At 41.8% G+C, this 27670-nt stretch overlaps 1 protein-coding gene across 1 annotated transcript in view; it reads left to right on the top strand.

Moving 5' to 3' along the window:
* PCSK2 (proprotein convertase subtilisin/kexin type 2) overlaps window positions 1-24318 on the top strand; it is a 103438-nt gene extending 79120 nt beyond the window's left edge. Inside the window, exons 8-12 of the mRNA XM_075496881.1 lie at window positions 2688-2863; window positions 14715-14930; window positions 16245-16345; window positions 18970-19197; window positions 23660-24318. Of these exons, the coding sequence (XP_075352996.1) occupies window positions 2688-2863; window positions 14715-14930; window positions 16245-16345; window positions 18970-19197; window positions 23660-24146 (1208 nt within the window). The 3' untranslated portion in view covers window positions 24147-24318. The remainder of the gene's footprint in view (window positions 1-2687; window positions 2864-14714; window positions 14931-16244; window positions 16346-18969; window positions 19198-23659) is intronic.
* The last annotated feature ends 3352 nt before the right edge of the window (window positions 24319-27670 follow it).

Genomic DNA, 27670 nt, shown 5'->3' with positions numbered 1-27670 from the left:
AACTTCTCCTGCAGAGACAGGGAGCATTGCCCAGGACTGCAGATTGGCACTGGGCCATGTGTTTATTACTTTTCACAGTAGCCGGGGAGAGGAATTTCTCCATGGCTTTGCCTTTTCAATTGACGGCCTTATATAGCCTCTTTAATAACATTGCAAAGGAACAGCTCTGCTCCTTCTTATGCCAAATCCTGTTTGTATACTGATTTTCAGTGCTGCTTCCCTGCATAGTTGCAGAATCATTTGTGACAAATCTCATTTTGCAGGAGGTAAAATACAAATTCCTGCTGCACTTAGAAACTATTTGAAAAGGCAAATCCCATGCTGCTCTTATTCTTTAGGCTCTCACAGGGCAGGGCCTGCAGTGCTGTAAATCTCTGTGGCCATTGGTTTCCTCTATTTTAACAAACATTGCAGAGTGGTAGGAGCAGATGCACAGAATGAAATGGGTGGTGCCTAGCACCCAGCATTCACACTTTGGGTGTGTTGAGTATTTTTACTTCTAACTAGTTCTTGTCTGTACTGATAGACTGAATACAGTGATTGGAGTGAGTTAGGCTCTTGGACAGCTAGACTGAATACAGTGGTTGGAGGGAGTTAGGCTCTTGGACAGCATGTGTCAGTTTAGTTTAATCTGAAGAAGTCCAGTTTTCCCACTCTAAGACTGTTCCATGATGAGAACAGAGGCACAGCAAGCAGAGATAGATGCTCATTAATTTCACTTTCATTCCCTGATCCACACCAAAGCACCAGTGTGGATGCACCCATTGCTTCCTGGGTTCACCGTGTGTCTGCATGGGCAGTTCTGCTCTGCTTGGCCAGTCCCTGTTTCACTGTGGTGTCAGAAGAATCTGGGGAAGGCTACATTTCACCTGTCACCTACACGATCAAAAGCTGAATCTCCATGGTAGAAGGGCACCAAGCAATGTTTGCTGAGCTGTTACCCCGAGAAATATCACTGAGAGTTAGTAACTGGCTAGGCAGGTCTAGTGCTTGTCCCCTTTCTTCAGTAATGGTAACATCCCCTTCAGGGATGGGACATTTCACAAAATTTGCATTCTGGCAATAGCTACTTTTAGAGGAATGTGAATTGAGGCATGGGATTTTGGCTGGACCTCATCTGTGTTATTAGTATACCTCCACAACTTCAAGCTGGTTGCTTAAAAATCAAGAGGTCCTCTTTCTGATGCCTCTGCCTTTTCTGATGACCAACAGCCTACAAATAGCCTTCCATACTTGTCCGCTTTGTAGGAAATCCCCACCGATTTTTGGCAAAGCCAGCCTTTCCTGCCTGAGGGCAGCGTGCACCTGTAGCACCACCGTGTGGTCAGTGGGAACTCGGAAGCTCAGAGCTGAGAGTCTGCTGCTGACGTGATTCAAGGTCCATGTTTGCAGGTGGAATTGGAAGTTTGTAGCCAAGGTTCTGGGCCATCGTGTGTTTTGCTTCCTGTACCTCTTTTTTCCCTAAAGTCAAACCAGATGGCTTGGCTCCTCCTGTTGTTCCCCCACCTCCCCCGGGTCAATGATTAATTCTGTAGTTTCGGTGCAGATCTGCATTTTACAAGCACATGAAGGGATTTCTCACTCATTGAGTTTGACTTCATAATTTCTAGCTTGAATTAGCAGATCAGGAATATCCAGCTTTGGTCTGGTTTCTATTTGAAGTTTATATCACTTTTTCCAGCCTCACATTTGGGACATGGATTTTGTATTGAATATAGTAAAAGCACTGGCTTCTAAATCAGGGTCCTTGCTGCTGTTCACATTGTGGCTCTGTGGTATTGATTTCTGTCCCAGCTGTGTCCTAAAACTGTTGGGAAAAACTGAACTTCAACTCAGGGCTACCAATGAGAGTTGGAATGTGTCCCTGGTTACTCGGGTCTCATCCAAAGGCTACCGAGAGGTTGGCTATCAGTGAAACTGTCCTATGTGGGGGCATGATGGCTGTGAGGGCTTGCACTGCTGTCTTTGTCATGCTCTCTGGCTTGCTTAGGGTCAACACTTTGAGGTTTTGTGAAGTTGGCATGTCCTAGGATTGTATTGCTTAAACTGTAACTTGATTTCTACTGCAGTATGGGTTAAAGGAAGCAGCTTTTAGTTTGCTTTTTTCTCTAAATACTGGCCATATTCCGCTATTGTGTCTGCATATTGACACAATGATATTTTTCCAGGAAATTATTGTGTAGTGTGTTTCCCCTCTCTGATTAAATTCGGGAGAAGAACCAAAATAAACAGAAAAATTACTTGGAAAAATAATGAGGTGTCAACGCATCACTGAGTATAAATTAGAGATTGGGGGGGCCTTAATCCTTTTCCCTAGTTGTTACAAAATACTATTTTAAATACTATTAATATTATTTAAGTGCTATGAAATGCTGAGATTGCTGAATGCTACTGTTTTAAAAGTGTTTTCAAATAGTAGATGGAAAATACCGTGTAATTAGAAAGCTGACAATAAAGTGCTTTCTCTTCCTGGGCCACGCTGCATTGCTGTGGCTGGGTGTTTAAGTGCTGCCATCCTGCTGGGTAAGCACACCCTGGTGAAATGTGAATGGCGAGTGCGGAATTACTGAGTGGATGAAACTGCCAGTGAATTAAAATGCCTGTAACTGGGGGACTTCTCCAGGTGCTGAGATCTCATCTTGTGCTGGGTAATGCATAATTCATGTTTACGTTGATTAAATCTACAGGTATTCGAATGCTTGACCAGCCATTTATGACAGACATTATTGAGGCTTCCTCTATCAGTCATATGCCTCAAGTCATAGATATATATAGTGCCAGCTGGGGACCAACTGATAATGGAAAGACTGTGGATGGACCTAGAGAGCTAACACTGCAAGCGATGGCAGATGGTGTGAACAAGGTAACAGTTTTATTAAATAATCTGGGTACTGGGGCAGAATGATATGTACACACTTGCGCTGAAACCAGTGGCTTGGGAATACATGGTCCTCCCATAGAAGTTGCAGAACACAATGTAATTGTGTAAAGTATCCCAACTTTCAGCATATTCCAAGGTCCATTGATGTTCTCTCTGCAATATTGTGGCATTGCTTTTATTGTACAGTCTCAAGATACTGTGCTCTCTTGCACGGAACAGTGTTTATCTCTAGTCAGCTTACATATGCTTTTCATATGCCATCGCAGTCAAAATGGAAGAGCCTGATCCTATAATTAATCCCCAAGTTGAAACATCCAGCTGTACTACTGACACCACATTGTCTGTTTTGGTGTGCTACCAATTTAATTATGGTTTTGGATTTGTGGTATCTTTCAGGTCACTCATATATGGTCATTATTATAGCTGTGATTGCACCACAAGTTTTCAGATGTCCATGGAGTGATATTATTCCCCCATAGGAGGAGCTTCCTTGTTTATTCCCACCTTTCCACTTCCTTCTAGGAACAGTCTGTGGTTTTTGTTAAAGACACTCAGCATCATCATAGAATCTGTTAAACCGTACTCTATTAGAAGGTTGGGTAAAATGTGTGCCGCAATAAAAAGAAAACAAATCAGTCCAAAACAAACGAACCTTGCATGTCTCTGTCTCCATCTCCATCTTTTTGGTGTCATGCAGCCAGGACAACCACAGCTGCTCCTGGTGCTGTAGGGAATGAGCCGCCTCCCTTTGGTTGATCGTAGATGGGTTTCCATAATGAAAAGATCTGAAATTCCCCAGAACATCTAGGGTAGTTTTGTGTGGGAGTTCCACAATTACTCATTTTTCCATCCAAATTATTTCTTTCTCTTATTTGTGCCAGTTTCTCCCACTCTTCATCATCACCTCGCTGTGAGCAGCACATTCAGTTTACCAGGTTTTGTGACATGATAATTAAATCTACTGCTGTGGTAGGTAGTGGAGCATGTAAAGCTTTCTCAAATCCTGACCCTCAAATGTTTTGCCTATAACAGATGAATTATAGTCATCTTCGTGCTCTTGCCCATAAAATTGGCAATGTGCTGCAATAACACAGGAAGACTCGTCACAAATTTCTCCTTAGTCTGCTCAGTTTTGTAGTATAAACTTTACAAACCTCTGACGACCTCAGAGTCCCTCTGACGTCATCTTACACAAGCTGTGTTTCTTCTCATGACTTTCTGTCATTTATCTAGTGTTTCCATAAAGATCCCCTTAATACTCCTGTCTTGGGGAGAATCTTTCTTAGGTATGTGACACAGCAGTACCTTTATGTCTTATAGTTAGTGGATACTTGATCTTCCTTCCACTAATGTTGGTTGGAGCAGACCTACACTCTGAATATAGAAAAATTCCCATATAATTTTTGTGTTATTTTCCTCCCGTGCAGAACTTGTCTAAAAGTAACAGAAAAGGCACTAATAACCCTGGCAGGGGAATGCAAACTAAACTAAATAGAGGTATTTTACCCTCTCAAGAGAAGCAGATTTTAAACTGTAGTCATGTTTTTTTGCAGCTTGGTATTTAAAAGATCTTTCAGTTAACTTGCTATCGTATTGCCATATGCTTTAGTTTGTGGAGTTACGCTGGAATTAGCCTTCTCTTTGAATGTTAAGTATAGGAGAAGGGATTTTTCTGTTTTATTGTCTGGTCATATGCCCAACACTCCCAAATATGGGACTATTACTTTTTTAATGCCTTCCCCTCAGAAGTGTTTGTAATTCTCTTTAGGAAATAATTTGCAATATTAAGATCAGGAGGGACCCTGAGATCTCTCAGGTTGAATGCTTGCGAAGGATTCATCAAGGAGAATGGTGATGTTGAGCTGCGCTCTGGGAAGGATTGCTCTCGTACCTTATCAGAAAGCATAAAATTACCAGGACAGCCTGCGTTAGGAAACCAGTTCTGCCAAACAGCCATTGCAGAATTAGAGAGCAGAAGGAATGATACTGGATTCTACCTAAGAAAGATATTTTTGTCCAGGGGCAATTACACTTAATTTTATTAATGGCAGTATCCCAACTATCCTGGTAATACGTGCATGAAAGAAGAGACAGCTCCACCCCAAAATAAGTCCCTTTGCGTTGTGATCATAGCTTTATCTACCCTTATTTTGCTCATTCCATTTCCAGTCACAGAAGGGTTTTTTGGGTATAGTTTGTTCTGATCTCTTTTTGTGGGGAACCAGATTTTCTAAAGATATTTCAAGATGTCAGTGGATGCTGGGTACTCTCCATGGTGCTTTGAAAAACCCACTACAGACTTTCCTGCATGTAAAGGAAGACTAACCAGCCTTTGATATAATACCCTTTTACCTTGTTTAGGTCTATAATATATGCACTGAATTCTCTATTGACTGTATGAATGTAAATCTAATTTATGATCATTTTTCAGAATAAAAAACCTCTTATTAAAGAGAAAAGTATCTTTTATAAACTGAGAGACAAATAAATGTAGGAATTCTTTTTCTCAGTCTAGGGCTGATTCTCACCAGAGTGATGGTTCATGAATTAGTGATGAAGCTGAAATATTGGCAGGGAGGAAGCAACATGCTGAGAATAAAAATGTGTTATTAAACTAAAAGCAATACTTTCAAATGTCCTAGAAGGAAATGTAAGATCTCTTGCACAGAGCAAGATTAATATCCTTGCTTCTAATGCAATAAACTAAAAATAAATAAGTGGGAATGATACCAAATTCTTACGGGGAATATGCAGTTAACTGAGTTGACAAACACAGGTACCATTTACCCTGTTGCCAGCATACTTGGGAACCTGGCTCAAGGAGAAACTCACTGACGAGTTTCATCCTTCCCCCAAACTCCGTTCCACTGTCATGTCCTTCTGAAGTCCTCCTTCCAGAAGTGCTGGGATGCCGGGGGTAACTAGTCACCTGATAACGATACGATGATGCTAACTGCAGAAACGGTGAGACTTCTTGTTTGTATGACTATTCTTATGGCTTGAAGCTGTGCAGCCATAACCAGGTGGGCTAAGGCTGATACATCTTCTTACCTTTCCTCTTCCATTTCCCATTCCTGGCATTTGTTAAGCTAATTCTTACCTTCTGTCTTAATCTTACCTTCACTTCAGTGTGCTCTTCACTTCTAAGGTAAATAGCATAAATAAAGGCAGCACTAAAATAGCGTAATTAAGGACAGCAGAATCTGTCCATTACATTGGCGACTCCTTGATGGGCCCTTAATAACTGCTTTTCTAAGGCTGAACACAGAGGGGATGGCGTGTGCATGAACTTGGTGTCAGTGTAATACATGTAATCAGAAGGTATTGGGGACTCAAGCTGCTTTTTGTTATTAAGCCATGATCTCACGCATTTTTAGCGCAATCTGTGCTTCACTGTGGTATCTCATGACTTTTGTTCAGGGGCAGTAGTCAGCAGCGTGACTGGGTCAGTGAATAGTGATAGTTGCACTGCAAAGACAAATGAGCTCACAGCTGAATTAGCAGGCGCTTGAGAATAGGGATTGAGTTTCATACACACAAGCAGTTTGGCAATTACCAGCACTGGTTTGACACAGACGAACAATTTTACCTAATGCAAATTCCAGCTGCTAGAAAACATTTGGGATGTAATTGGAAAGGACTTAATACAGCTTCTAGTTTTTAAAGACCAGGTTGAAACTTGTGAGTATCTAGTACCTGTCTAATGAGGAGGTGTTGCACTCGCCCTTGTCTGTGAGGCACCTGATGCTGGCTGCCAGCTGTAACAGGAGACTGCGCTAGACTGTGCCCGAGTCAGATATCCATGAGGATGGTCCACAACAGGCTAAGGGACAAACGCTGTTCTGTCTGGTGAGAGAGAGATCCAGAGAATGCGCTCTGTCACTTGCTCTCTTTCTCTAAACACACTTGCCAGGAGCAAAAAATGGATATCCTTAATGAGATTTTATCTGGCCTCTAGACTCCGTCTGAGCCACATCTATGGTCAGCAGCAGGTTATGGGGTCTAGGGAGAAAAGGTATATGTTTCTTTACAGTCTCGGTAAATCACCAACCTAACATTGTTCTGGGCTGTCCTGAGCTATCTTAGCCCTGCACCAAGACCAGGCTGCTCATATGCTCAAGTTTCATCACTCCTACTCACTCTGGGTCACATATTTGCAGATATATTTCTTTGATGAGCTATGGAGGGATTTTACTGCTGGTGCAGAAATACAAACTAAAATTTAGAGCAGAGCAAGAAACCAGGATGATGGACTTAGGAACAAGCAGCCTGGCAGTGTTGAGCACAGCTAGCTATCTCATCTGATTGAGCGGTACTTTCATTTCAGAGAAGGGGGAGTGAGCCGGTAGTAGCGTTTTATATATAGTATGGCTGGACAAAGCAATGCTTTGTGATTTACATATCCATTGTCTGACCTGTGCTTACCCACTTTTGGGGCTAGACAGCTTGGAGGGGGAGATAGGAACGATAGATGGGATTCCTGTGACAGCACAACTCTTAAATATAGACTTTTTGTTCTCTGGTACCTTGCATCCAGAATTGTATCAGCAGTCATCTCAAACAGGAAAAGGTAACTAGCTCAAGAACTAATTCCACCCATGTTTTATGATACATCCTGTCTTTAATGCAATATCCAGTAAATGTTTCTTATTTGCCATTTTATGAGTCCAGTTCTTTCCAGCTTCAGCTATTGGAATTTAAGGCAGTAAAAAGGAGTAATCAAGCTAAGCTGGTCTCTATCTATTGCATTTTTATGATGTAGGCTTTTATATTAGTAGGTTGTGAGCAGTTGCTCATGGACTGAATTAATTTCTTGAGAATTCTCCGGCTCAGCCAGAATATATAAGACATGATCCATTTGTGCTTGTGCTGGTGAAAACGTTATTGCTTCCATAATATGGTTCTACCTAAGAAAATGCTGCACAAGTACAAATTGCCAGGGGAGCAATACTAAGAATTTATAGTCTCATCATGGCTCTGTAATTGGGCTCCCCAATGAAAGAAGAAAGGACGGTCTTAAAACTGAAAGGAACTATTCTCATTTGCCACTCTCCAAGGCCACAGACATCATGTTACCGTTCTTTGAAATACGCTGAAGATAGCACATTGATAAAGTATATGCAGTTAGATACCTCTAACATAGTTTGATTTGCTCAACAGCCAAGTAAGGATAGGGAAATTAGTTTATGATCTGGCAACCATCTGATTACTCCATTTCTGAGGAAGCCTTACAAGCTTTATAGCTTGGGAGCCCTTTACTATCGTATTGCTATTGTGTCTGGAATATGCATTATAATTCCATGCCTTGTCTTATTTACGTAAGCTAAAATCAAACCTTATTAAAACTCCACATGAGTATGTTATATCTGCTTGGAATTCTGAAGTCACCCCCGTTCATCTGACGGGATATTTTCAGGCTTTTGTAAAACAGCATGAACAGCTTTTCCAACCTGGTGGTGGGAGACACGACCTTTCACTGGGTACATGACCCAGGTTTGGAGATCAGTCTGTGACCCTCTGCTTTCCTGCCACAGATGGGGGAATGGGCATGTGCCTCTGAGGATGGGACGGGGGCAAAACCCAAGTGCTACTGATTTCTGTTGTGATACTGGCCTCTTCGGGGATGTCTTGGTCAACTCAGGACCTTGGTTGTCGTAGGTTTGTGCTTTGCATGGGCCTGTGACAGGGTTAAATATTGCCCTTCACAAGGACTCAAATAACTGTCACATAAAGAGCAGAAAGCTGCAGCATCAGTAGGTTGGGCCAACATGGCAATATTTGTAAGCTTCAAATGTAAATATTTTCTGTATTGATGTGTAAATTACTGCTTTCTAAGGAGGCAAGACAATAATGTAGCTTCAAAACGTAGATTTTGCTGTCTGTCTCTGACCCCAGGGTGTTTTTGCCTAATCTCTGTGCTGCAGCTCAGCGGCCATGTGCTTTTGCTTCCCAGCAAGGCTGAGAACCTTTGCACAGTGTTGCAAGAGCCACAGGTGAAGCTGTGAGGCCAGGGTTCATTGCACCAGTTGGGAGCTCTGGGCAGAGAAACCAACATCGTCACTGGTGGAAAGTAAATTGGGTGTTTAGAATCTTTTTCTCAGTGATAATCTAGCTCAGCAATACTGAAAAGAGGATGGGATTGATTTTTGCAAATATTATTGATACCAGAAGTATGCCTGCAGAATTGTTGGACTAGAGTAATGCATTATCACTTGCGGTACGCAGCCCAGGATCCAACAAAAAAGGAATGGATAATTAAAAGGGTTTGTCTCAGCATTTTCAAAGTTCCCTCCCCATTTCCCTGCTGGACTGAACCGTAATTGAAACCTAATGCTCCCTCTCTTTACCAAAAGTGTACTTTTCCATTCATTTCTCTTGGCTAACAGAAGTCCATCCAGTTTCAACAGGAATTTATACATAGAAAATGGCTCAAGCATTATTTTTAGCCAAAGGAGGTATTAACAATTATGCAATTAATTGGGGGCTGGTGGCTGGGAGTTCAGTACTCTTCTGTGACCAAGTCTAGAATAAGTTACATAAAGCCTTTTGTTAGGGTTTAACAATTATAGGGCTTAGTTCTTTGAGAATCTGAGATGCAGCAGTCTCTTGTACTTGGGTGGTTATTACTTGACCCAAATAGTTTCAGAAATCTGCTAGAAGGAACCAGACAGCCAGTTATTGAAGGCGACAAAATGTGAAAGGGACAAAACCAGGAGAAGCACAACTAAAACATGGTTCCAAGTGACGGTCGCCTCTGCATAGCAGCCAAGTGTTTAGCTGAGTTCTTGCTCCTACCAAAACAGCCTTTCCTCCTTCCCCATTGAATGCCTGAGGGTTAGACAGCCCAACAGTGAAGGGACACCACCTTCAGCAGCGCTGAATTTGAGTAGGATAACCCAGCTACCGTTTCTTCTGTGCTGAACTCCATGACTTGCGGGTGTGCTGGGCAGGCCAGACATCCTGGGCTTTTCCTGGGGCACAGTACAGCAGCTCCAGGCTTTTGGAAAGGGCTGGACATGGGAGAAGTGCTAAGGCACTCAGCTCAAACAAGACAGCTGTCCCCCTGAACATGTGCAGTGGCAAACCTTGGAAATCCAAATATGTTTCCTGCTTAAAACTTTGGTGTCTGTGCGGTTAAATTGAGATTGCTTGGCTGGCTGTCAGGCATGTGTTTCTGCCTAGATTTTGCTTTAGATTTTAGCACTCCTCAAGAAATCAGTATAGGAAAGGAGCAAAGGGATCCAGGAAGTCACAGGCTACCAGATTGCTCTTGGCAAATCAGCCTGGCAGATGCAGAGGTAGCTGGAGGAGCCAGGAGAGCGAGGGCTCAGTGGGCTGTCCAGCTGGCACCATGTCAGGGATGCAGGAACACGCAGGCAGGCTCCAGAAAACCCTGGCAGTGCAGAAGATGAGCAGCAGTTCAGCGATGCCAAGGACTCACTGTCTCCAGCTGGCTTACGCCGCATAGCCAGACTGCTCATGCACGGGAGTGGTGGTGAGACCAAGGCAGAGCAAGGTCTCTGCGTAGGCTCCTGGATGTCTTGAGAGCCCGGCCCAATGCTCCCTGCCAAGCCATGACAGCTGGCAAATGGTTCTACAGCTCTTCCACAGTCCGTCCTTGCCTTGGCATGCCCCGGCCTGGGGGCGCGATGGAGATTTCACATTGCCTGCCTGGGCTGCAAACTACGCTATCTGAGATAATTAGCAATCATTACTGAAGGATGCAGTTTTTAATTACCAAACACGTAAGGATTTTCAAATAATTAGTCCCGAAGAGAAAGAAACGCTCTTTTCAGAGGAAAATACTGTCGAAATTAATAGGGGATGGAAACTGAATCCTGTTGATAAAGTCAGCAGGACCCATGGCAAAGACTTGAAAAAGCTGCAGAATTTTTTGCCTTTCCTGGAAAACCAGCCTATCTCTTACCATTGCAGGCACATAAAGTGCTATTAAATTATATAGAAGGTGCTGAAACACTTCTGTTTTGTTAAGGGGAAGAATTACAAAATAGCTATCATATGTCACACAAAAAGAAGCATGCTTGTAAAATAGTATGTGCTTTGAATTTGTTACAGAAAGCAACTTCCAGTTCTATAATTTTTCATATTTTTTTCAAATGTGCTCCATCTGCATTTTCTTCCTTAGACGTGGGACAGTCCATAAACATCAGCAAACCATTTGGCTGTTCTTATCCTGAAATACCTTTTCACTGTGCCTAAAAAAAAAACCTCCTCACAGGTGCTGCTTTTTATTTCTTCTTATCCTGAGCACATCTGCTTGCCGGTGTCCCAAGGTTGTCGTTCCCTGGTACTTGGCTTTTTAGGGCAGGAGTCCGTTCTTTGTTTTTAGCTTGTACTGTTTGGAAACTGTTAGTCTATGACTGAAGGATTAGGCCAAAGCCAAAGGGCATCAGAAATGCGCTGTAAAGACGGTTATGTTCCTTCCATCCGTCTTTAGCAACTCCGATGGCTGGGTGGGAGTGGGTGAACTAGAGGAGCCAAGGCAGAGGCTGTGCCATGTTAGAGGCCCAGCTGTTATTCACACAGGCACTTGCCAGCCTTGATGGGAAGGGTCAGGGAAGCTGGAGGAGATTTATTTGTCAAATACCACCTATTTTTATCTGGATAGTGTGATCCAACTATCCAAACTTTGAGAAACACTGGCTCAGGCACTAGCCCAGCAAGCATGATGAATGAACACAATAACAAGTTAAAAAAAAGTTCAAGATGTGCCTGAAGTTACATAAGGTGAATTAGGCTGCAGTCCCTTGCCAACTCACTTTTGCAAGGTAGTTCAGTAAAGAAGTTTTTCTGGGATTATGCTCTTTAGAAGATGAGAAAAGGGGTAAGAGAAATTCTCAGGGATATTTTATGCTAGTAGCACAACATCCCACGAAGGACACTGGAAATAGAAAACCTGCTGTTTCTGCAAAGAGAGCTTCTCAGTAGGTGCCTGTGACTTTCTAAGCATACAGCCTTGCTCAAGATTTAATTCTGGTTTAGCCTGAATTGAGAGGTGGGCCTCTCTTGGGCTAGTACTAAATGCACCAAGATCCATTTTCAGCTCTGAGTGAGATACACCTTCAGATGGCTGAGAACTGTGGGTGCCACGCTGTGAATCGTTTTTAGGGGAAATTAGCAGGTTTCAACAGGATGCTGGAGGAAAGATACTCTTTAAAATATATCTTACTGTCTTGCTGGTCGTCTCTCTTCTTCCTGACTCTTCCTTCAGGCTCCCTCTGGTGTTTGTAGTGTGTATTACTACCACCCTCTCCAGTCCTATTTTTGGCCTAAATTTACAGCAGCCTAAGTTCAGTGACATCACTGAATTTTTTGAGGTTCATATAAGGTCAAGATGCAAATAGGATTTTTCAGTTGGCTTTAAATGTGACACTCAGTTGACCCAACTTAGATTTTTCTGGTTCAGATTGCTACCATCCAGAGAATTGAAAATTCCCTTCCTCTGAAGCCATAGATTTTTGCCTGGCAAATGAAACGATGCCTGAGGACAGCTACCAAACAGTTTGCCTGTGCAAACTATCCAACTACTGCGGGTGTGGCTGTGGGGAATGTAAGAAGCAAGTCCTAAGCATCACTGCAAATAATGCACTTGAGCTGCTATCAGTTTATTCCAGTAGTGTTTGCTCCTCTTTCCAGTCCTGGCTAAAATGGAAAAGCAATTGAAATTACAGTGTTAAGAGGTGAATTATGGTTTTTAACACTAAGCCACACTTGTGGATGCGACACTTATAGAAGTGATATGCTGAGGTCATTCTCATGTTACAGTAATTACGTGCAGAAAACCTGTCCCCAGCAGCACTCAAGCAGGATAACTCCACCCACAAACTCGAGTTCGAGCCCAAATTTTGGTTCCTCCGTGGATTCCCCCTGCTCCCCACCAGCAATCCGTTACGCCTGTTTTCTGCCATCCTGCCACAAGTCCCACTTGTGGGGTGAAATGCTGCGCAGCAATACCCAGTTTTGGCAGCATGGAACAATTTGCCGAGCAGGGCTAAGTCTGCTTCCCCATGCTGAACGCTGCAGAGGCTAACTTCCAGGCACCAAGCTCCTTTTGTGAATTTATCCCATGAAAATGAAATGTTTCCTCTCCCTTTAAAATGGCTGGAAGGAAAAGGTTGTTTAAGAACAGGTCTGTACATGCCAAACGTCCTATTCCTGGCATCAGCAGCCACCTGCTCTCTGTGTTGGGCCGCAGCCTGCCTTTTGGGGACAGACAGAGATGTGCTCGAGCTGCCACCAAGGCTGTCCAAAAGAGGCAGATGGTGGCAAGGTGGTGTGATGGTGTATGTGGGCGTGATGGCATGTTTGGGATGTAGCCTCTGAAGTGAGTCCAAAGCCCAGGGTTAGGCCCTGTAGGGGAAAAAGTCAAAGGGAAAAAAGGCATAGCTGTTCTTGTTATGCTTATCTTTTTAATTTTTTAAAATAATTTGCTGGAATTATTTGTTCTTAGAGTATATATTTTTGCAACAGTATCCTCCTCCCTTAAAACTCAAATGATTGATCTCAGATCTTTGTGGGAGTTCTTAGACTGATTTCAGTAAGCTTTTTCATAGTCATCATCTTTATTATGAAAATCTATGTCCTGAGATGTTATGTACCCCAGTGGCAGCAAACCTGCTGTGCAGTTCAGTGGATTATAATGCAACTCACTAACGTGCTTGAAATAATGAGGTTGCTCTGTTCAGTGGGGTATGGTGAAAAATAGAAGCTACTGCTGGGAGCTCAGATTTGGTTTAAATTCCTGGCAGAAAAGGTTCCCTATTAAAATACCATTGCAGGTTGCTATGTTTGTATATTCTTTAACTTCCATTTCATGCCGGACAATGAAGAGGCCAGAAGAGAATTTTTTTCTTACCTTCTGCCCAATGCATATAAACAGTATGTTAAATTGAGGCCTTGCGCCCTTCTGGTGCTGTTGGAAGTAAACATCAGGTTACATTAGACTAAATGCAGAGAGAAGTGGTGCCTGTGCTGGAATCAGTGGCAGATCTGAGCTTTGGGTTCAGTAGCACTGATCTTTCCCTGAGTGTCAGCGTTCTCGGGTCTAACCCTCTTCCAGGCCGCCCCTACCTCTTTCTTAGTATGGGATGAGAAGAAGGAGCTGAGTTGATCCCTTCCCACTCCTTGCCTATCTGGAAGTTGGGGAGAGGATACAGATTTCTTTCCTTTAACTAATGTGAAGCCTTTATAGCTGCCCTTCAGCTTCAGTCTCTCCCGTCCATCTCTTGCCTTCTCAGTGTAATTGGTAGACCGTCTTTCTGTAGATGATTCATATGGTCCCATAACTTTATTTTCTGCTTAGTAGTAGAAGCTGCTTTGTCAGAAAACCAGCTCTGAGTCAGTGATACCTTTGAAGAAAAAATCTATTGAGAGAAAAAGGTGCCAGTTTTACAGAGTTTTTTAGCCATTGCCTGAACCTAATTGGATCTTACAAACCCAGCGTGTGAGATGACCTATATCCCTTTTAAAATAATGCTTTCCTCATAGCACTTAGACCTTGACATAAACGCTAATGAATCCATAAAATGTCTTAGCATCTGGCACAGGAGCCTTCAGGGCGTCAAGCAAAACAGGAGATAAATGGAAGTACTCTGTGTACATAAGGTTGTAGAACTGGCTGCGGCTGCCAGTTAACCGGATTTAATAACCTGCAGAAGTCCATGTTATTTCAGCTTAAGTTTGATTTATATTTTGTTTGGACCAATTTTCTCCTTTATAGATGCCTAGCTTTACAATTAGATGTGCGGTTTAAAGTAGCTGCTATCTCCTATTTGCAATTTAACCCAAGAGGGTCAATTTTCCCCTTTCACAGGGCCGAGGTGGCAAAGGAAGCATCTATGTCTGGGCCTCTGGAGATGGGGGCAGCTACGATGACTGTAACTGTGATGGTTATGCATCAAGTATGTGGACAATCTCCATCAATTCTGCTATAAACGATGGACGGACAGCTCTGTATGATGAAAGCTGCTCTTCAACCTTAGCCTCCACCTTTAGTAATGGGAGGAAGAGAAATCCAGAGGCTGGCGTGGTGAGTCCAGATATTATTGTCCTGTTGCTGCTGTCTTTGTGCACTCCCACGACCTGCTACAACTCTGTCTGCTTTGGAGCAGCAGATGGTCCTTTGTTGAGATGGATATTTTCTCATGTGCAGTATGTGATCGTGCCAAAACTGTCAGCTGAGGAGATGTGGGATTAATATTGAGAAAAGCAATGATCTTCCATCTCTTAGAGCTTCATATAGTTGGTGCTTTCTTTTATCAGAAACCAGATTTAGAAATTCAATTGCACTCTTTCCAGAGGACAGTGTGATAAAAGGTCTCTGTAAAAATCTAAATGAAAAGTCTCAGCATCTGAGATCATACTTACTTGTACTGGCAGAGTGGTCATGAACCAGAATTCTGCTGTACTAGAAGCTGCACGGAGCAGAAAGACATTCAGTCACCTACAGAAGAAATGTGGGGGTTCAGATCACCCTCAGTCTCGTACTGAGCAGTGTGGAGCATTGTACTCAAGTCTCCTACAGGGCCGTACCTACAACTGGAAAATACACAGTTTCTGTTCAAGTATTAACTGGGGTTCTCTTCCCCTGTACTGATCACTGCTCTTCAGCACCTTCGGACTAGCCAGGACATAGTCTAATTCAGAGAGTGGAAAATTCAGGTGTAGTAACTCAAGGTCAGTCTTTGCCAAAAGCCTCTCTACATTTTCCTTGAACCCATCTCAAAGCCAAAGACACATTGTAGCATCCTAAATGCCCCTGTGCAATAGCAGATGGAAAAATACTGGTTTCTGTCTTGGTATCAGCTCTCTGCTGATATCAGCCAAGATGATCTGTGGCGCCTTTGTAATTATCACCATAAAATGTACTTCTAAGGTTTCCTTCTGGTCTCTTCTAGTCACAAATCTGCATAGAAGGTAGCAGCCTGGTACTGCTGTTGGTTCTGGAGCTGCACAAATGTTAGAAAGCTCAATACTGCTAACAATTCTAGTTTCAAATCCTTCTGATAACCACAGGGGTTATCAGAAGGGAATTTAAGCCCTTTGGTTAGACTGTGTTTGTAGGAAATAAATGACATCCATATGAATTTATGACTTCTAAGTGGTAATGAACATTGTTTTCCTACATCACAATTTATTCTTGCATTCACACCTTCTGTAACTATGTCTCACTGTGTTTTTAAATTGATACACTATTGTAAAGAAGAAAACAGATCCTAGGAAGAAACACACAAGTACTCCAAAGAGCAAGGGCACAAACTCCACTTTCTGTATTTTTCTGAGTCTGTAGCTGCAAGGAAAATGGACTAGCTAGTTTCATTAATTACATCTAATATCATTGCAGGCTACAACGGATTTATATGGCAACTGCACCCTGCGTCACTCGGGAACGTCTGCAGCTGCCCCTGAAGCAGCCGGAGTGTTCGCCTTGGCCCTGGAGGCTAAGTATGCTGTTGAGAAATTCCTTGTGAGCTCTAGAGAGGAGAGGGCCTGCGGTTTGTTTAATGCTGTTCATCGTGCAAGTTGGCTGTCTTTGGCGCAGGGCTAGAACGAGCAGCTAACAAGCTGCCTGCTACAGTAGTGATGTGCTTGGTATCTTACAGATGGAGCGACAGTCTTGCCAAAGCCATATAAGAGAAAAATTTTGGCTGACTCGCTCTCTGTGTCCTCACCATTCACTGCTTCCAGGGGTTTGTCTTCTCCAGCACTGTTTGGATGGAGAGATTATTTCATTTCTCCACATATCCAGTGGGGAATGCCCAGCCTACAAAAACGTAAGAACAAACCTATAGGATCAGACAGGAGTTCATCTCGTGCCCTGTACTGTTTGCAATGACAGATGCTTAGTGGAGAGTACAACAAACAGGGATTAAGAGCAATCTTTCAAGAACAGCTTTGGCAATCAGTGTTTTGGAGAGAGAGCAGTCAGCCTATGCTGTTTAATAGCCACAGGCAGATTTATCTTCCTTGAATTTGTCTAACTCTTTTTCAACTTGTCTGTATTTGGCACCTGTATCATCCAGTGGCAATCAATTCCACAGTAACAGTAGTTTTTGGCAGTGGTGGTGGGGAATGTTTCCTTTGTTTTTTCTTAACCCGTTGCTGGTAATTGGCTTCTGTGCTACGTAATTGCTCTGTTATGTGAAAGACTAAATATCCATTGTCTATTTACCATCTCCATGCTATTCATGACATTGGAGGCCTTTTGTATATCTTACTTCATTATCTTCTTCTCTAATGATTAGGAAAAGTTTTCCTTACAATAACCTATACCATCTTTTTACTTTGTGTTAAATGATTTTATGAAGTGAGACAACATTTGCTCAGGTATACAGCTTCAGTTGCTGTAACCACGGCATGAAGTGAGCACTATGTACATAGTTTTCTTCAACAGTATGCAGAAGAATGAAGATTTGGCAGAGCAGACAAAGTTTCTATCATTAGCAGAGCAATGATTGTTGTGCTCAGAGCATGACTTGGGCCAAGTCTCATTTTTCAGGTTTTATACATGTAAAACACACACACCAAGTGTTGAACTTTGGATGATCAATCCTTCTACTATCAAATTCATTCAGTGGGACAGCCACGATGTAATAAATAATTATGGCCATAAAAATATAAAGGTTTAATGAATTTTCTGACCACTGCATGTTTCACCTGGACTACAACCTTAGTATCTCAGTAATAATTACTATTCCTCTTTATTTGGGCTATCCATGAAGACTGGAATTACTTTTACCAAACTATCCCGAGCAGAAATTAGACTAATACCCCTGGTTTGCAACTGAGTTTCTAGCCTTTGCTGAGAAGAAGGGTGGGGGTGGGAGGGGACGATAGAAAGAACTGTCAGTGTCTCCTCTCTCCTTCCGGGCTGGCTCTATTAAACCTCCATTTTAGTGTGCAGAGCTACCCTGGATGAGTTACACTAGCCTTCACAGGAATGGCTAACAATTTCCCATGCAGACAACTGCTGCCTGCCATACGTCTCTCAGCTCATATACAATATATGTCTGATGTCTCTAAAAACAGACCAATCTGTGAAATGGAAAGTACAGTTTTAAAATATGTAGCAGCTCTTAAAAGGTTTCAATAGGAACGATGCAAGTGATATCTGGTGTTCAGCTATCTTGTGTCACCTTGGAAAAATGACAGTAATTGGCTATTCTGGTGTACATTCAGCATGCACACATGCTTATTACTTGGGGCACAGAAAGCTGAAGAGCGGATCCTTTTAGATTGATGGTTTGAATCAGACATATTGTAATGTTGAAAGAGTTCATCATAAAACAACTGGAATAGCTTTAGTTATGTAGAACTAGAATGTCAGTTCTAAGGCTTCCAGAATAATAACTTATAAGTGCCCTTCCTGTCATCATAATCACTGCAAATCTAGGAAGACAAGAGCTGATGATGAAAAATGATCATCGAATCTAGACAAATGTTACTTGACTGCATCCATCCATGCTAGTATATCACGGGTGACAAACCTCTACATACCTTACAATGCAAACCTACAGCCACCCACAGCCCATATACCCGTATTCACAGAATACTGAAATTACTAACAACTTGATTGTTATAGCTCATCAGCTTCATCAGATTGGGGCTTCTCTGGGTGAATCTTGGAAGGTCCATGGGAGGAGGAGGAACAGGCAAAGAAAAGAGGGCAAGATTTAAGAGGAAGGCTAGGCGAAATTCTGTCATCACCCTTTTCTTTTTGTATTCTTTTCAGGATCTGGTATAATATCCTACTCATTTTATTAGCTTAAAAATTGCATGGTGGATCTATAATGTGTAGTTAAAAGCAGTTGTTTTCAAGAACAGGGAAACAATCAGAAATGATTTTGCAATTTTGGGGAATATATTTTGGGGAAGTACTATACAATTAAAACCTATTCTTGTTCCGACTGAAATCAACAGAAGCTTTGTTACTGATATGTGTATAGATACAATTTCTGTGTGATTCATAGAAGCAAATTTTACCAAAAGGCTTACTCAAGCACACTGTCTTTCTTTAATATCTGCTTGGAAATACTGTACTGTTTGTTTTCCATGTTGCTCTTCCACAGCTTGGATCTGACATGGAGAGACATGCAGCATCTGACGGTGCTCACCTCCAAGAGGAACCAGCTTCATGATGAGGTTCATCAATGGCGTAGAAATGGCGTTGGGCTGGAATTCAACCATTTGTTTGGCTATGGTGTCCTAGATGCAGGAGCAATGGTTAAGATGGCGAAAGACTGGAAGACTGTTCCTGAGAGATTCCATTGTGTTGGAGGGTCAATACAGGAACCTGAGTAAGTGAATAGTCTAGTGTGTGTGTTTGGCTTCTTCCAGGCTTTTAGGAGACCACAAGCATGCAAATACGTTGACAGAGACATAGATAGTCAAAGAAACATAAGGAAAATTTTGTTCTAAGAAAGCCTAATGTTATCAGTAGCATTCCAACTATTTCAATAAGTTGATAAAATAAACCACATGATCTTTCAGTTCCTGGTTTGCTGGAGGAGTGCATTCTACAGCTCGTCTGTATCATCATTGCTAGTGCCAGTAGTGTTAATAGCAACATCCATTTCTCCTGAGTACTTACAGGTATGTTTGTGCCAAAGTTTCTGTGAATAAAGAGCCTCTGCACAAGTGAAAATCTGGGAGGCTGGCACTGTAAATTACATGAACTGCTGCCACATGAAATATCTCTCAGCCAGGTCCTATCTCCTTGTGACATATTCCAGCAGACAGTTTTATCTCCAGAAGACTGAAACAATCATCTACAGGTACCAGTGATTCAGTCTAAACACTACAGCATTTAATTGTGTTTGGTTTATGTTCTTCAAATCTCTAATTGTAGGCTAGGTAGTCAAATTATTTTCTGATTTATCTTCATGTGCTAAAATGAATGAGTCAACAAGTGAATGCATTAATACTAATTGACTGCAACAGCTATAGTTCAATTCAATTATTTGAAATACTAATCCAATAATGGCCAGTTTGTGTCTATACCATTTGAAATCTGACTTTTCAGTGCCATTTTTGAAGGCATCATTATTCTGTTGGAAAAAGAAAGCAAACCAGTATGCCACCCTGGCACATAGCTCAGCCAGGCAAAGAGTAAGTTTGTTCCCAGCCTCCAGATGGGTTTGTATTTGCAGGATCCAAGGTTCTACAGCCGAAATCTGAGTTTTAATTTATCTGGCCTGCGCATGCTCACAGGTAGGAAACAAATGAGAGAGTGCTGAAGCTAATTTTGAGCTATCTCTAGTTTATTCATAATTTAAATACAGACAAATCATCTCATTTATCTTAGTGCAGCCCCGTTTATTGAGACGGGGATCATCCTAGAGGAAGAGAGAAAAATTCTTTCTGTAGGCTTGGCTCCATGCATTAGACAATGTGGTAGAGGTATTCTGGCAGCAGACCGAGCCAGAGTCGGGTAAGTGCTATGCAGTAGGTATTGTCTCCTTGTGCCTTTGTTTTTCTGTCCCGTTTCTGCTGGTGAATGGATAGAAAAGCAGAGGTGATGGTGCATTTCCTCCATCCCAGGGATCTGGAACTGCAGTAAAGCTTCCCTATAGCTGTCATTGCCCAACAGGCTCCAGAGCTGAGAAATACATTGCCTTGTATTGGTGTCTTTTGAGAGCAGCACCCAGAACAGGCTTTGTGCTTACAGCACACAGATTTGTAAAGAAGAGAATTTGAAAGCATACAAAAGCAACCAAGTTATTTCAACCAAGTCAGTCACGACCTAAGACTCGTAGCTCTACTGCAGTGAGTCTCCGTGTGCAGTCTGTATGGGTGTCCCCCTATAATTACCCGATACATCTGTATGTTAATAGTACTGCTGTAATATTTATGCCCCAAATGAAACACTGACAGGACATAATAAGAATAATGACTTGCAACATTTACATTTTTTGAATTACACTGTAAATAAAACTAGTGAAGACCCAGCATCTCCAGAGATTCCTTGGAAACGAAAACTACACTGCAGTTCTGCCATGGATAATGGGCATATTTTTCCAGTTTGGCTTTGCTGGAGCAACATTTTCTATATATATTCTATATATGTTTATATAGATACAGGTATTTGTAGATATAAAGTACATATTCAGTATATATTTAGGTAGGTGAGTAGTTGATACAGAAGTGTGTACCATAGGAGCATTGCCAATTAGCAGAAACAGGCCAGGAAAGAATTGACAGCCTAGAATATACAGTGTGCTGGAAGCAATCAGTAGTTGAAGTGCAGCATTTCTCTGCTGCATGTAGAAATGCTTGTTAGCAATAGGAACTTTCCCTGAAGAGGGATTTTTGTTGGGTCAGCAAAAAGAAAAAAAATGGACAAGTCTGAGCCTGGCTGGTCCAAGGGAGGTACAAAGATGATTTAGGACAATCATAGTCCATTAGCTGAGGAACAGGAACATGGGAGTGTGCTTCTAGAGAGCAGTTAGCTCCCCCTGCTCATCTCTGGGTACTACACTTCGTGCAAAAGTGAATATATATATATATATATAATTTTTTTATATATATATGTAGCAATTGGGCAGCGGTACGCTGTGAGGGTGTGGAGCTCTTCTGCTCCTTTCGTGTCAGCTTTTTCCACCACCCCTGGTTCTTCGTTTCTTTGGGGAAATTCACCTGGACTACAGTAATTAGTCTAGCGAAGCAGAGTATTGGATCCTAATTAATAGGAAAGGGGGAAACAGAGCAAGCCTTTCCTCATGTGTTTTAGAGAGCTGAGATAATTTTGCACTGCAGCACTTACGAAGGTGGAGAGAAAAGCTGTCTGCAGCTGTCAGGCTGTCTGCAAAGCAGATGGAGTGGTAACACTGCTCTTATTTCTTTGGGTTTTGGTGTTGATAGATAGAAAAGACTCACACTGTGGTGGTCCTCCCTCATTTACTGGAGGAGATAGAAAGCACTTATCACAACTGTTGGAACGAAGCACTGTTTGACAAAGCTTTGTCCACTGTGTGAGATTGCTATGAGGCAACGTGAATTCTGATTGCGTTGAGGACAATGCTTCCCATGCGGAGAAATGGCAAGTGTATGGCAACTGTGAGGTTATAATCCTTCACCTCTGGCTGGCATATAGTGCATTTTCCTTGTGCTTTGGCACACAAAATAAATCTTGAGGGTATTATAATTACATGTTCAAATATTTTAGCTATACAATATTTATGTTATACCAGCTTCTGCTCCAGGGCATCCATAAGCTTCAGAACAACACAGGTTTTTCAGTTTAAGGTAAGTGTTTAAATGCCTTGAGGACCTGGACCTGAATGTCTTTTTACTCTGCAAGTACTCTCAAGAAGGCAGTACTCTATGAAAGGGGGCAGAGACTGGCCTGAGCCAATTAGTGATGTACTAAGCTGTAATACCTGGAGCTCATCTCAGGAAGAAGAGAATTCCTGGAAGCTAGGCTTGAATGAAACGCTTTCACTGGTCTCTGAAGAACGCACTATTTCATTAGCAAAGGGAAAAGGCTGGTACTCATTTCTTTTGAAAAGAAGGTATTCATTACCACAGTGTGGTGAATGCCCTTTAAAAGGGACTCTCGTTCTTATTTTACTGCAAAACCTAGGTCATGGAGAAGCCACTGGAGAGGTAATGACAAGCTGACGGGAGTCTTTTGTGACTTACTCCCTTTTTTAATGGTTCCAGTAATCCTTGTCTTTCAAGTATTTCTTTTAGACAGAGGAAAGCGTCACACTGCTCACACCTCACTGATGGTGAAGACACAGAGACTTTTGTTTACACTTCCAGCATAGTTTGCTAGCCAGTTTCTGAGGCAACTGGTAATTGCCACTCACATCCGCACCCCGAGAGGTTTAGCAGGCGCTCGCTCGCCAGCCTCTGCTGCTGGCAGGGTGCTGCTCCTGGGCCAGGCACAAGTGCCCTTGGACCTGCACTGGGATCCTGAGTGGGACTACGCAGTGCACAGTGGCTCCTGGCCTCCTCTGCGAGAGCTGGCAAGGCATGGATGCACCTTGCGCAGGACTGAGCCTGTGTTCCATCTGCAGGTCTAGTCTTCTGGTAATACTTGGGACAAATGTCCTTCAGTTAATTGTGAGTTTGCCTTCATAAGGACTGAATTATAATCACCAAGAAACTTGTGACTTCAAGGTGCAGCACTGGCAACTCAGTAAACAAATGCAACTTCTTTCCTCTGTGTGTGTGCTCCTGTATGGGAGCAGTTCAAGGATAGCAATTTTTAATGGAAAAATATTTTTCAAATGAGCTGAAATTGGGATCCCGTGTTTGTGCTGGTTTCCAAATCAGAACAAGGATGTAGGCTTTAACCTGACTGCGCTGAAATGCGGGGCAACTGGCTCCTCCGACTCCAGACAGCTGTTTGCTGCTGTCTTTTAAGGTGACTGTCTGACACAACTGACTGCTCACAGTTCTACTGAATATACACATTATTATGCAATTAGCCACTATAGTAGTGATAAGTAAAGGCAGTGATTAAATATGGTAATAGTTCTTAAATAGCAGTATGTACTTAATTCTATTCCTTCTCTTTGTGTAGGTGTGCATTTCATAATGTATTTTCAAATTAAGGTTTTGATATCATTTTCTAAAAAGAGAATGTTCTCTTTCTGGCTAAGTTTGCAACTATTATTTCCTTACTTTTCCATGTATTAATAAGGAAAATAGCATGGGTTTTTCTGTGAGGCACCAAACCCCAGTAGTTTTAGAACTAGCCATGTCATGCTGTCTGTATCCTTTTAATTTGCTTAATTATCTTTTGAACTGCAGAAAGATACCACCAAGTGGCAAGCTGGTTCTCACGCTTACAACTGATGCTTGTGAGGGGAAGGAAAACTTTGTCCGATACCTTGAACACGTCCAAGCAGTTATAACTGTGAATTCCACTAGGCGAGGAGATCTCAACATCAACATGACCTCGCCGATGGGAACAAAGTCCATTTTACTGAGCCGGCGTCCCAGGGATGACGACTCCAAGGTGGGTTTTGACAAATGGCCTTTCATGACCACACACACTTGGGGAGAAGACCCCCGAGGCACCTGGGCTCTAGAGATTGGGTTTGTAGGCAGTCTGCCACAGCGGGGCGTGCTGAAGGAGTGGACACTGATGCTGCACGGCACTCAGAGCGCCCCATATATAGACCAAATAGTAAAAGATTATCAGTCCAAACTGGCCATGTCCAAGAAGGAAGAGCTGGAAGAAGAATTAGATGAAGCAGTGGAGAGAAGCCTGAAGAGTATACTGAGCAAGAACTAGTGCTGTTCTGCATGACGGTGTCTTTCCTTCCCCAGATCCCTCTACTCACCTTTCTACTATCCAAACGTCTGTGTTAGACATATTACAATGATCGTCTCTGTAGCAAAATTATCACACTTTCTTGATTTTGAAGTCTTATATCTCGTCAATAATTATTTTAATTACCACTGAAGCAATCCTTTTTTTACTCTAAACCACAAATATACTGTCCCCCACCGAATACTATGTACAGTTTGTGACTGTAAATGATTTTTCTTTTGTGTCATACGAATAGGTAATAACCTGCAAACAAGTTGATGGCTTTTCCCTTCACATTTTTGTGGTAAATGTTGTATTAAAAAAAAGAGTGAATTTTAACATTGGCAGTTGCTGATAATGGGCACATTTTAAAAAATTATTGTGAGAGAGGGAATCACAAAGAGGTTGGCTGGAGAGATCTTTGAACGTCTAACAGCTCCTTTTGCATTATTGACTTCAGTGGGACTTGCCCCATTGGGTTCAACCAAAGTAGCACTAGACCCTACAAAGAGAAATAATCCAGAGATGAAGAAAATTTACCAATCCGATTTGCAGAAATCCCATTCTTTTGAGAGTTTTCTTTAATATATACACTTGTACAACATACGTGCTAACACTTCAGCCACAGAGTGGTTCAACAGGCATGCAATAAGGAAGGCAACGTGATGCCAAAGCTGGGTGACAAGGGGAAGTGCTTTGCAAACAGGGTTAAGGCATTCTAGAAGCACAAGTTCCAGTTTTGTTTTTTGTTTTGTTCTGTTTTGGTTTTTTTTTTAATTTTGGCAATTTAAATTAATTTATCATCTTACAGCAGAACGAGCACATAGGGAATGAGCTGTAGGACTTCTGGCAACCTGTGTGCAAAAGTGCATCTGCTCATCTGAGATGTACTGCAGCAGCGTAAGATGAGGCTGTGTCAGCATTTCCGACCACAGACCCCCGTTTTCTGGGGTTTACAACCTGGCTGCCAGTAAATTGCTGTGGGAGAAATTTGAAGTTCGCAGTTTCAGACCCAAAGCAATTTTTTATTCAAATTTCATTTTTTAAAATAGAGGTTTGTTATTTTTATGTTATACAAATATATTTTAAGGACAAAAATATGCCTAAGTTATTAATGTGTAATGCAAAGTTGGCCTTCTTGGGAAATAAAATGTAGTGTGTTTGGGAAGATTCGTTGGTAATCATTGCTCTTTGCTGTTCAAAGAGTCAATCCCACCTTCACTTTTCATACATGAGTAAAGTTAGTCTCTCTTGCCCTCGGAGTCTGCTCTGGCTATTGCCACAAGACGTAACATTCTCCTCAGTGGGGATTACTCATGGTAGTAACCACTACGTGTTCTCAGGTGTGAGATCCCAAATTTAACCTTTGAATAATAAAGGGTCTTGATTCTGCAAATATTTAGGCACTCGCTCACAGTAAAGCCCATCAGCGGACCTACTCAAATTCTAATTTTAAGCAGGTGCTTCAGATCTTTGCAGGATCCAAGATCTACTTTTTAGCAGTGACTAGTTTCAGAATTTTATTATGTATTTTTAATATGCAGAGTATTCATCTAAAACATTTTAATAAGAGTTGTCCTGGTTAATCAGGTGCATAGTAGTAGAAACACATTCAGTAAGTAAATATTTATCTAACAAATTGAAAACATAACCCAAAGGTTATATGGTGCACACATTTCACTTAGAAATGTATAATCTATGCTGTTATTTCTAGTGAATATCCATCTTTTATCTTTCCACAAAAGGCCTGTTCTTTCAAATCCAAATGCAAAACAAACAGCTCAACCTGCTCAAAGTCTATGTGAATTACACTCTAAAGCCAAGACAAGCAGCCTCGCACTACTCACAGGTTCCTCGTTGCGTGCAGCAGTCCCGTCGGGCAGTTGAATCACACTGGGATAAAACAGGCGTCGGCAGGAGAAGAATCAGGCCCCGTGTGATTTTTATTTTTGAAGTGCTCTTGGAAGTGCTGTTTGTTCAAATACATTATAGTGTCGATTGTGTTTAATTTGGTGATTTAAAACTTAACCCAAGGACAAGATGGGTACATTTCAAAGCATGAACTGGAGTTCATGAGGCATGAGCCAAAACTCACTGAAGTTAAATGGGCCAGGGACAGGTTTGCTCGTGTCTTTGGAAGTGAACAGATCGTGCTGATGGCAGTAGGTTTCCGTGGAAGGCCCCCAGTTGTCAGAAAGAGCAGCATATATATATCAGAGGGAAGAATTTACCATATATATATATATATATTTATGCATATACCTGTATGTCTAAATACATACGACACACACCTGTGGTATCTCTCTCTCTGTATATATATATTACATACGATATGTGTATTCAGAGTATGTTACATATATTTGCTTATAAATATATACAGAACTACATATGGTATGTAATGTATAATACATATACGCACATCATTACTTTTTGTGTGTATGTGTTCAAAGAAAGAGGTAACTGGAAGCTTTTGAAGGACTTCTAAAATGTGGAAAAAGTTTTGGAATACAAAAAGTCCATGTGGAAATCTTCAATGAACGTGTACATGACTTTACATTGCATTCATGTAATTTTGCAGTTCTCTGTTCAATCATTAAATATCTTATAAAGCAGCAAAATAACTAGATGGTTGTTCATATTTCATAATGCTGACATAATTTATTAAGTGAAAGATCACGATAATGAGTGATATACAGAAATGGTGAGTTTTGATATAAGTATATATAAAACTAAATGTATATACAGTATAGAAATCTACTTCAAATTCTTCAGGATTTTTGCATCAGGGGATCGCTGAAAAATATGTGCAGTTAGACTAAGTTTTTATGGTATTGCTGATGGAAAATAAATTAATTTGTTAGTATTTATAATAAAGGGGAAAATGAAGCTTATGATTTGAAACAGGTGAACACTGTTTAACTAAAGCCCTGTCATGATGTTTTATAATATGAGTGAAATAAAGAGCTGTTGTAAACTGGCAGGTCCTATCATCATTGCCTATCCGAAGGTACACGGGAGGTAATACGCTGCTGTAAGGGGGATGACTTCCTTCACCTCTGCTTTTTATAGCGATAAGGAAATTGTATCCCGGGTACGCTGGATACTGAGTAAATAAACGTGAGCTTCCAAAAGAGTTGATAGCAACAGATGAAGACTAACAGGCTTTATGTTAACTCTGTGATATGGTGGGACATAGAAGATTAAGGTTGCAGGCTAGGAAGAGCTTTGGGAATTACTTAGGTGGTTCAAACCCGCTGGCTCCAAGGGCAGCTCTGCAGAGGCACGCAGCGATGCGGTGCCGAACTGCTGCCCTTGGTGGAAGGGGATGCTCAGGAAGAGAGACAGTGACATTTCTGTACTGCATTTCATGAGGAGTTCTGGCCCAGAGGAAATACTACAGCAGGGGTTTTTTTTCTCAGCTGTTCGGAGCACTCTGATCCACCAAAAAACACTATTTCCTCTTCCTCCCTACTTCCCACCCACACTTTTGGGTACTTTTTAGCTCA

The sequence above is a fragment of the Mycteria americana genome, chromosome 3, assembly GCF_035582795.1.
Source record: "Mycteria americana isolate JAX WOST 10 ecotype Jacksonville Zoo and Gardens chromosome 3, USCA_MyAme_1.0, whole genome shotgun sequence".
In the NCBI taxonomy this organism is placed as follows: domain Eukaryota; kingdom Metazoa; phylum Chordata; class Aves; order Ciconiiformes; family Ciconiidae; genus Mycteria; species Mycteria americana.
This window is presented reverse-complemented; position numbering and strand designations above follow the sequence as displayed.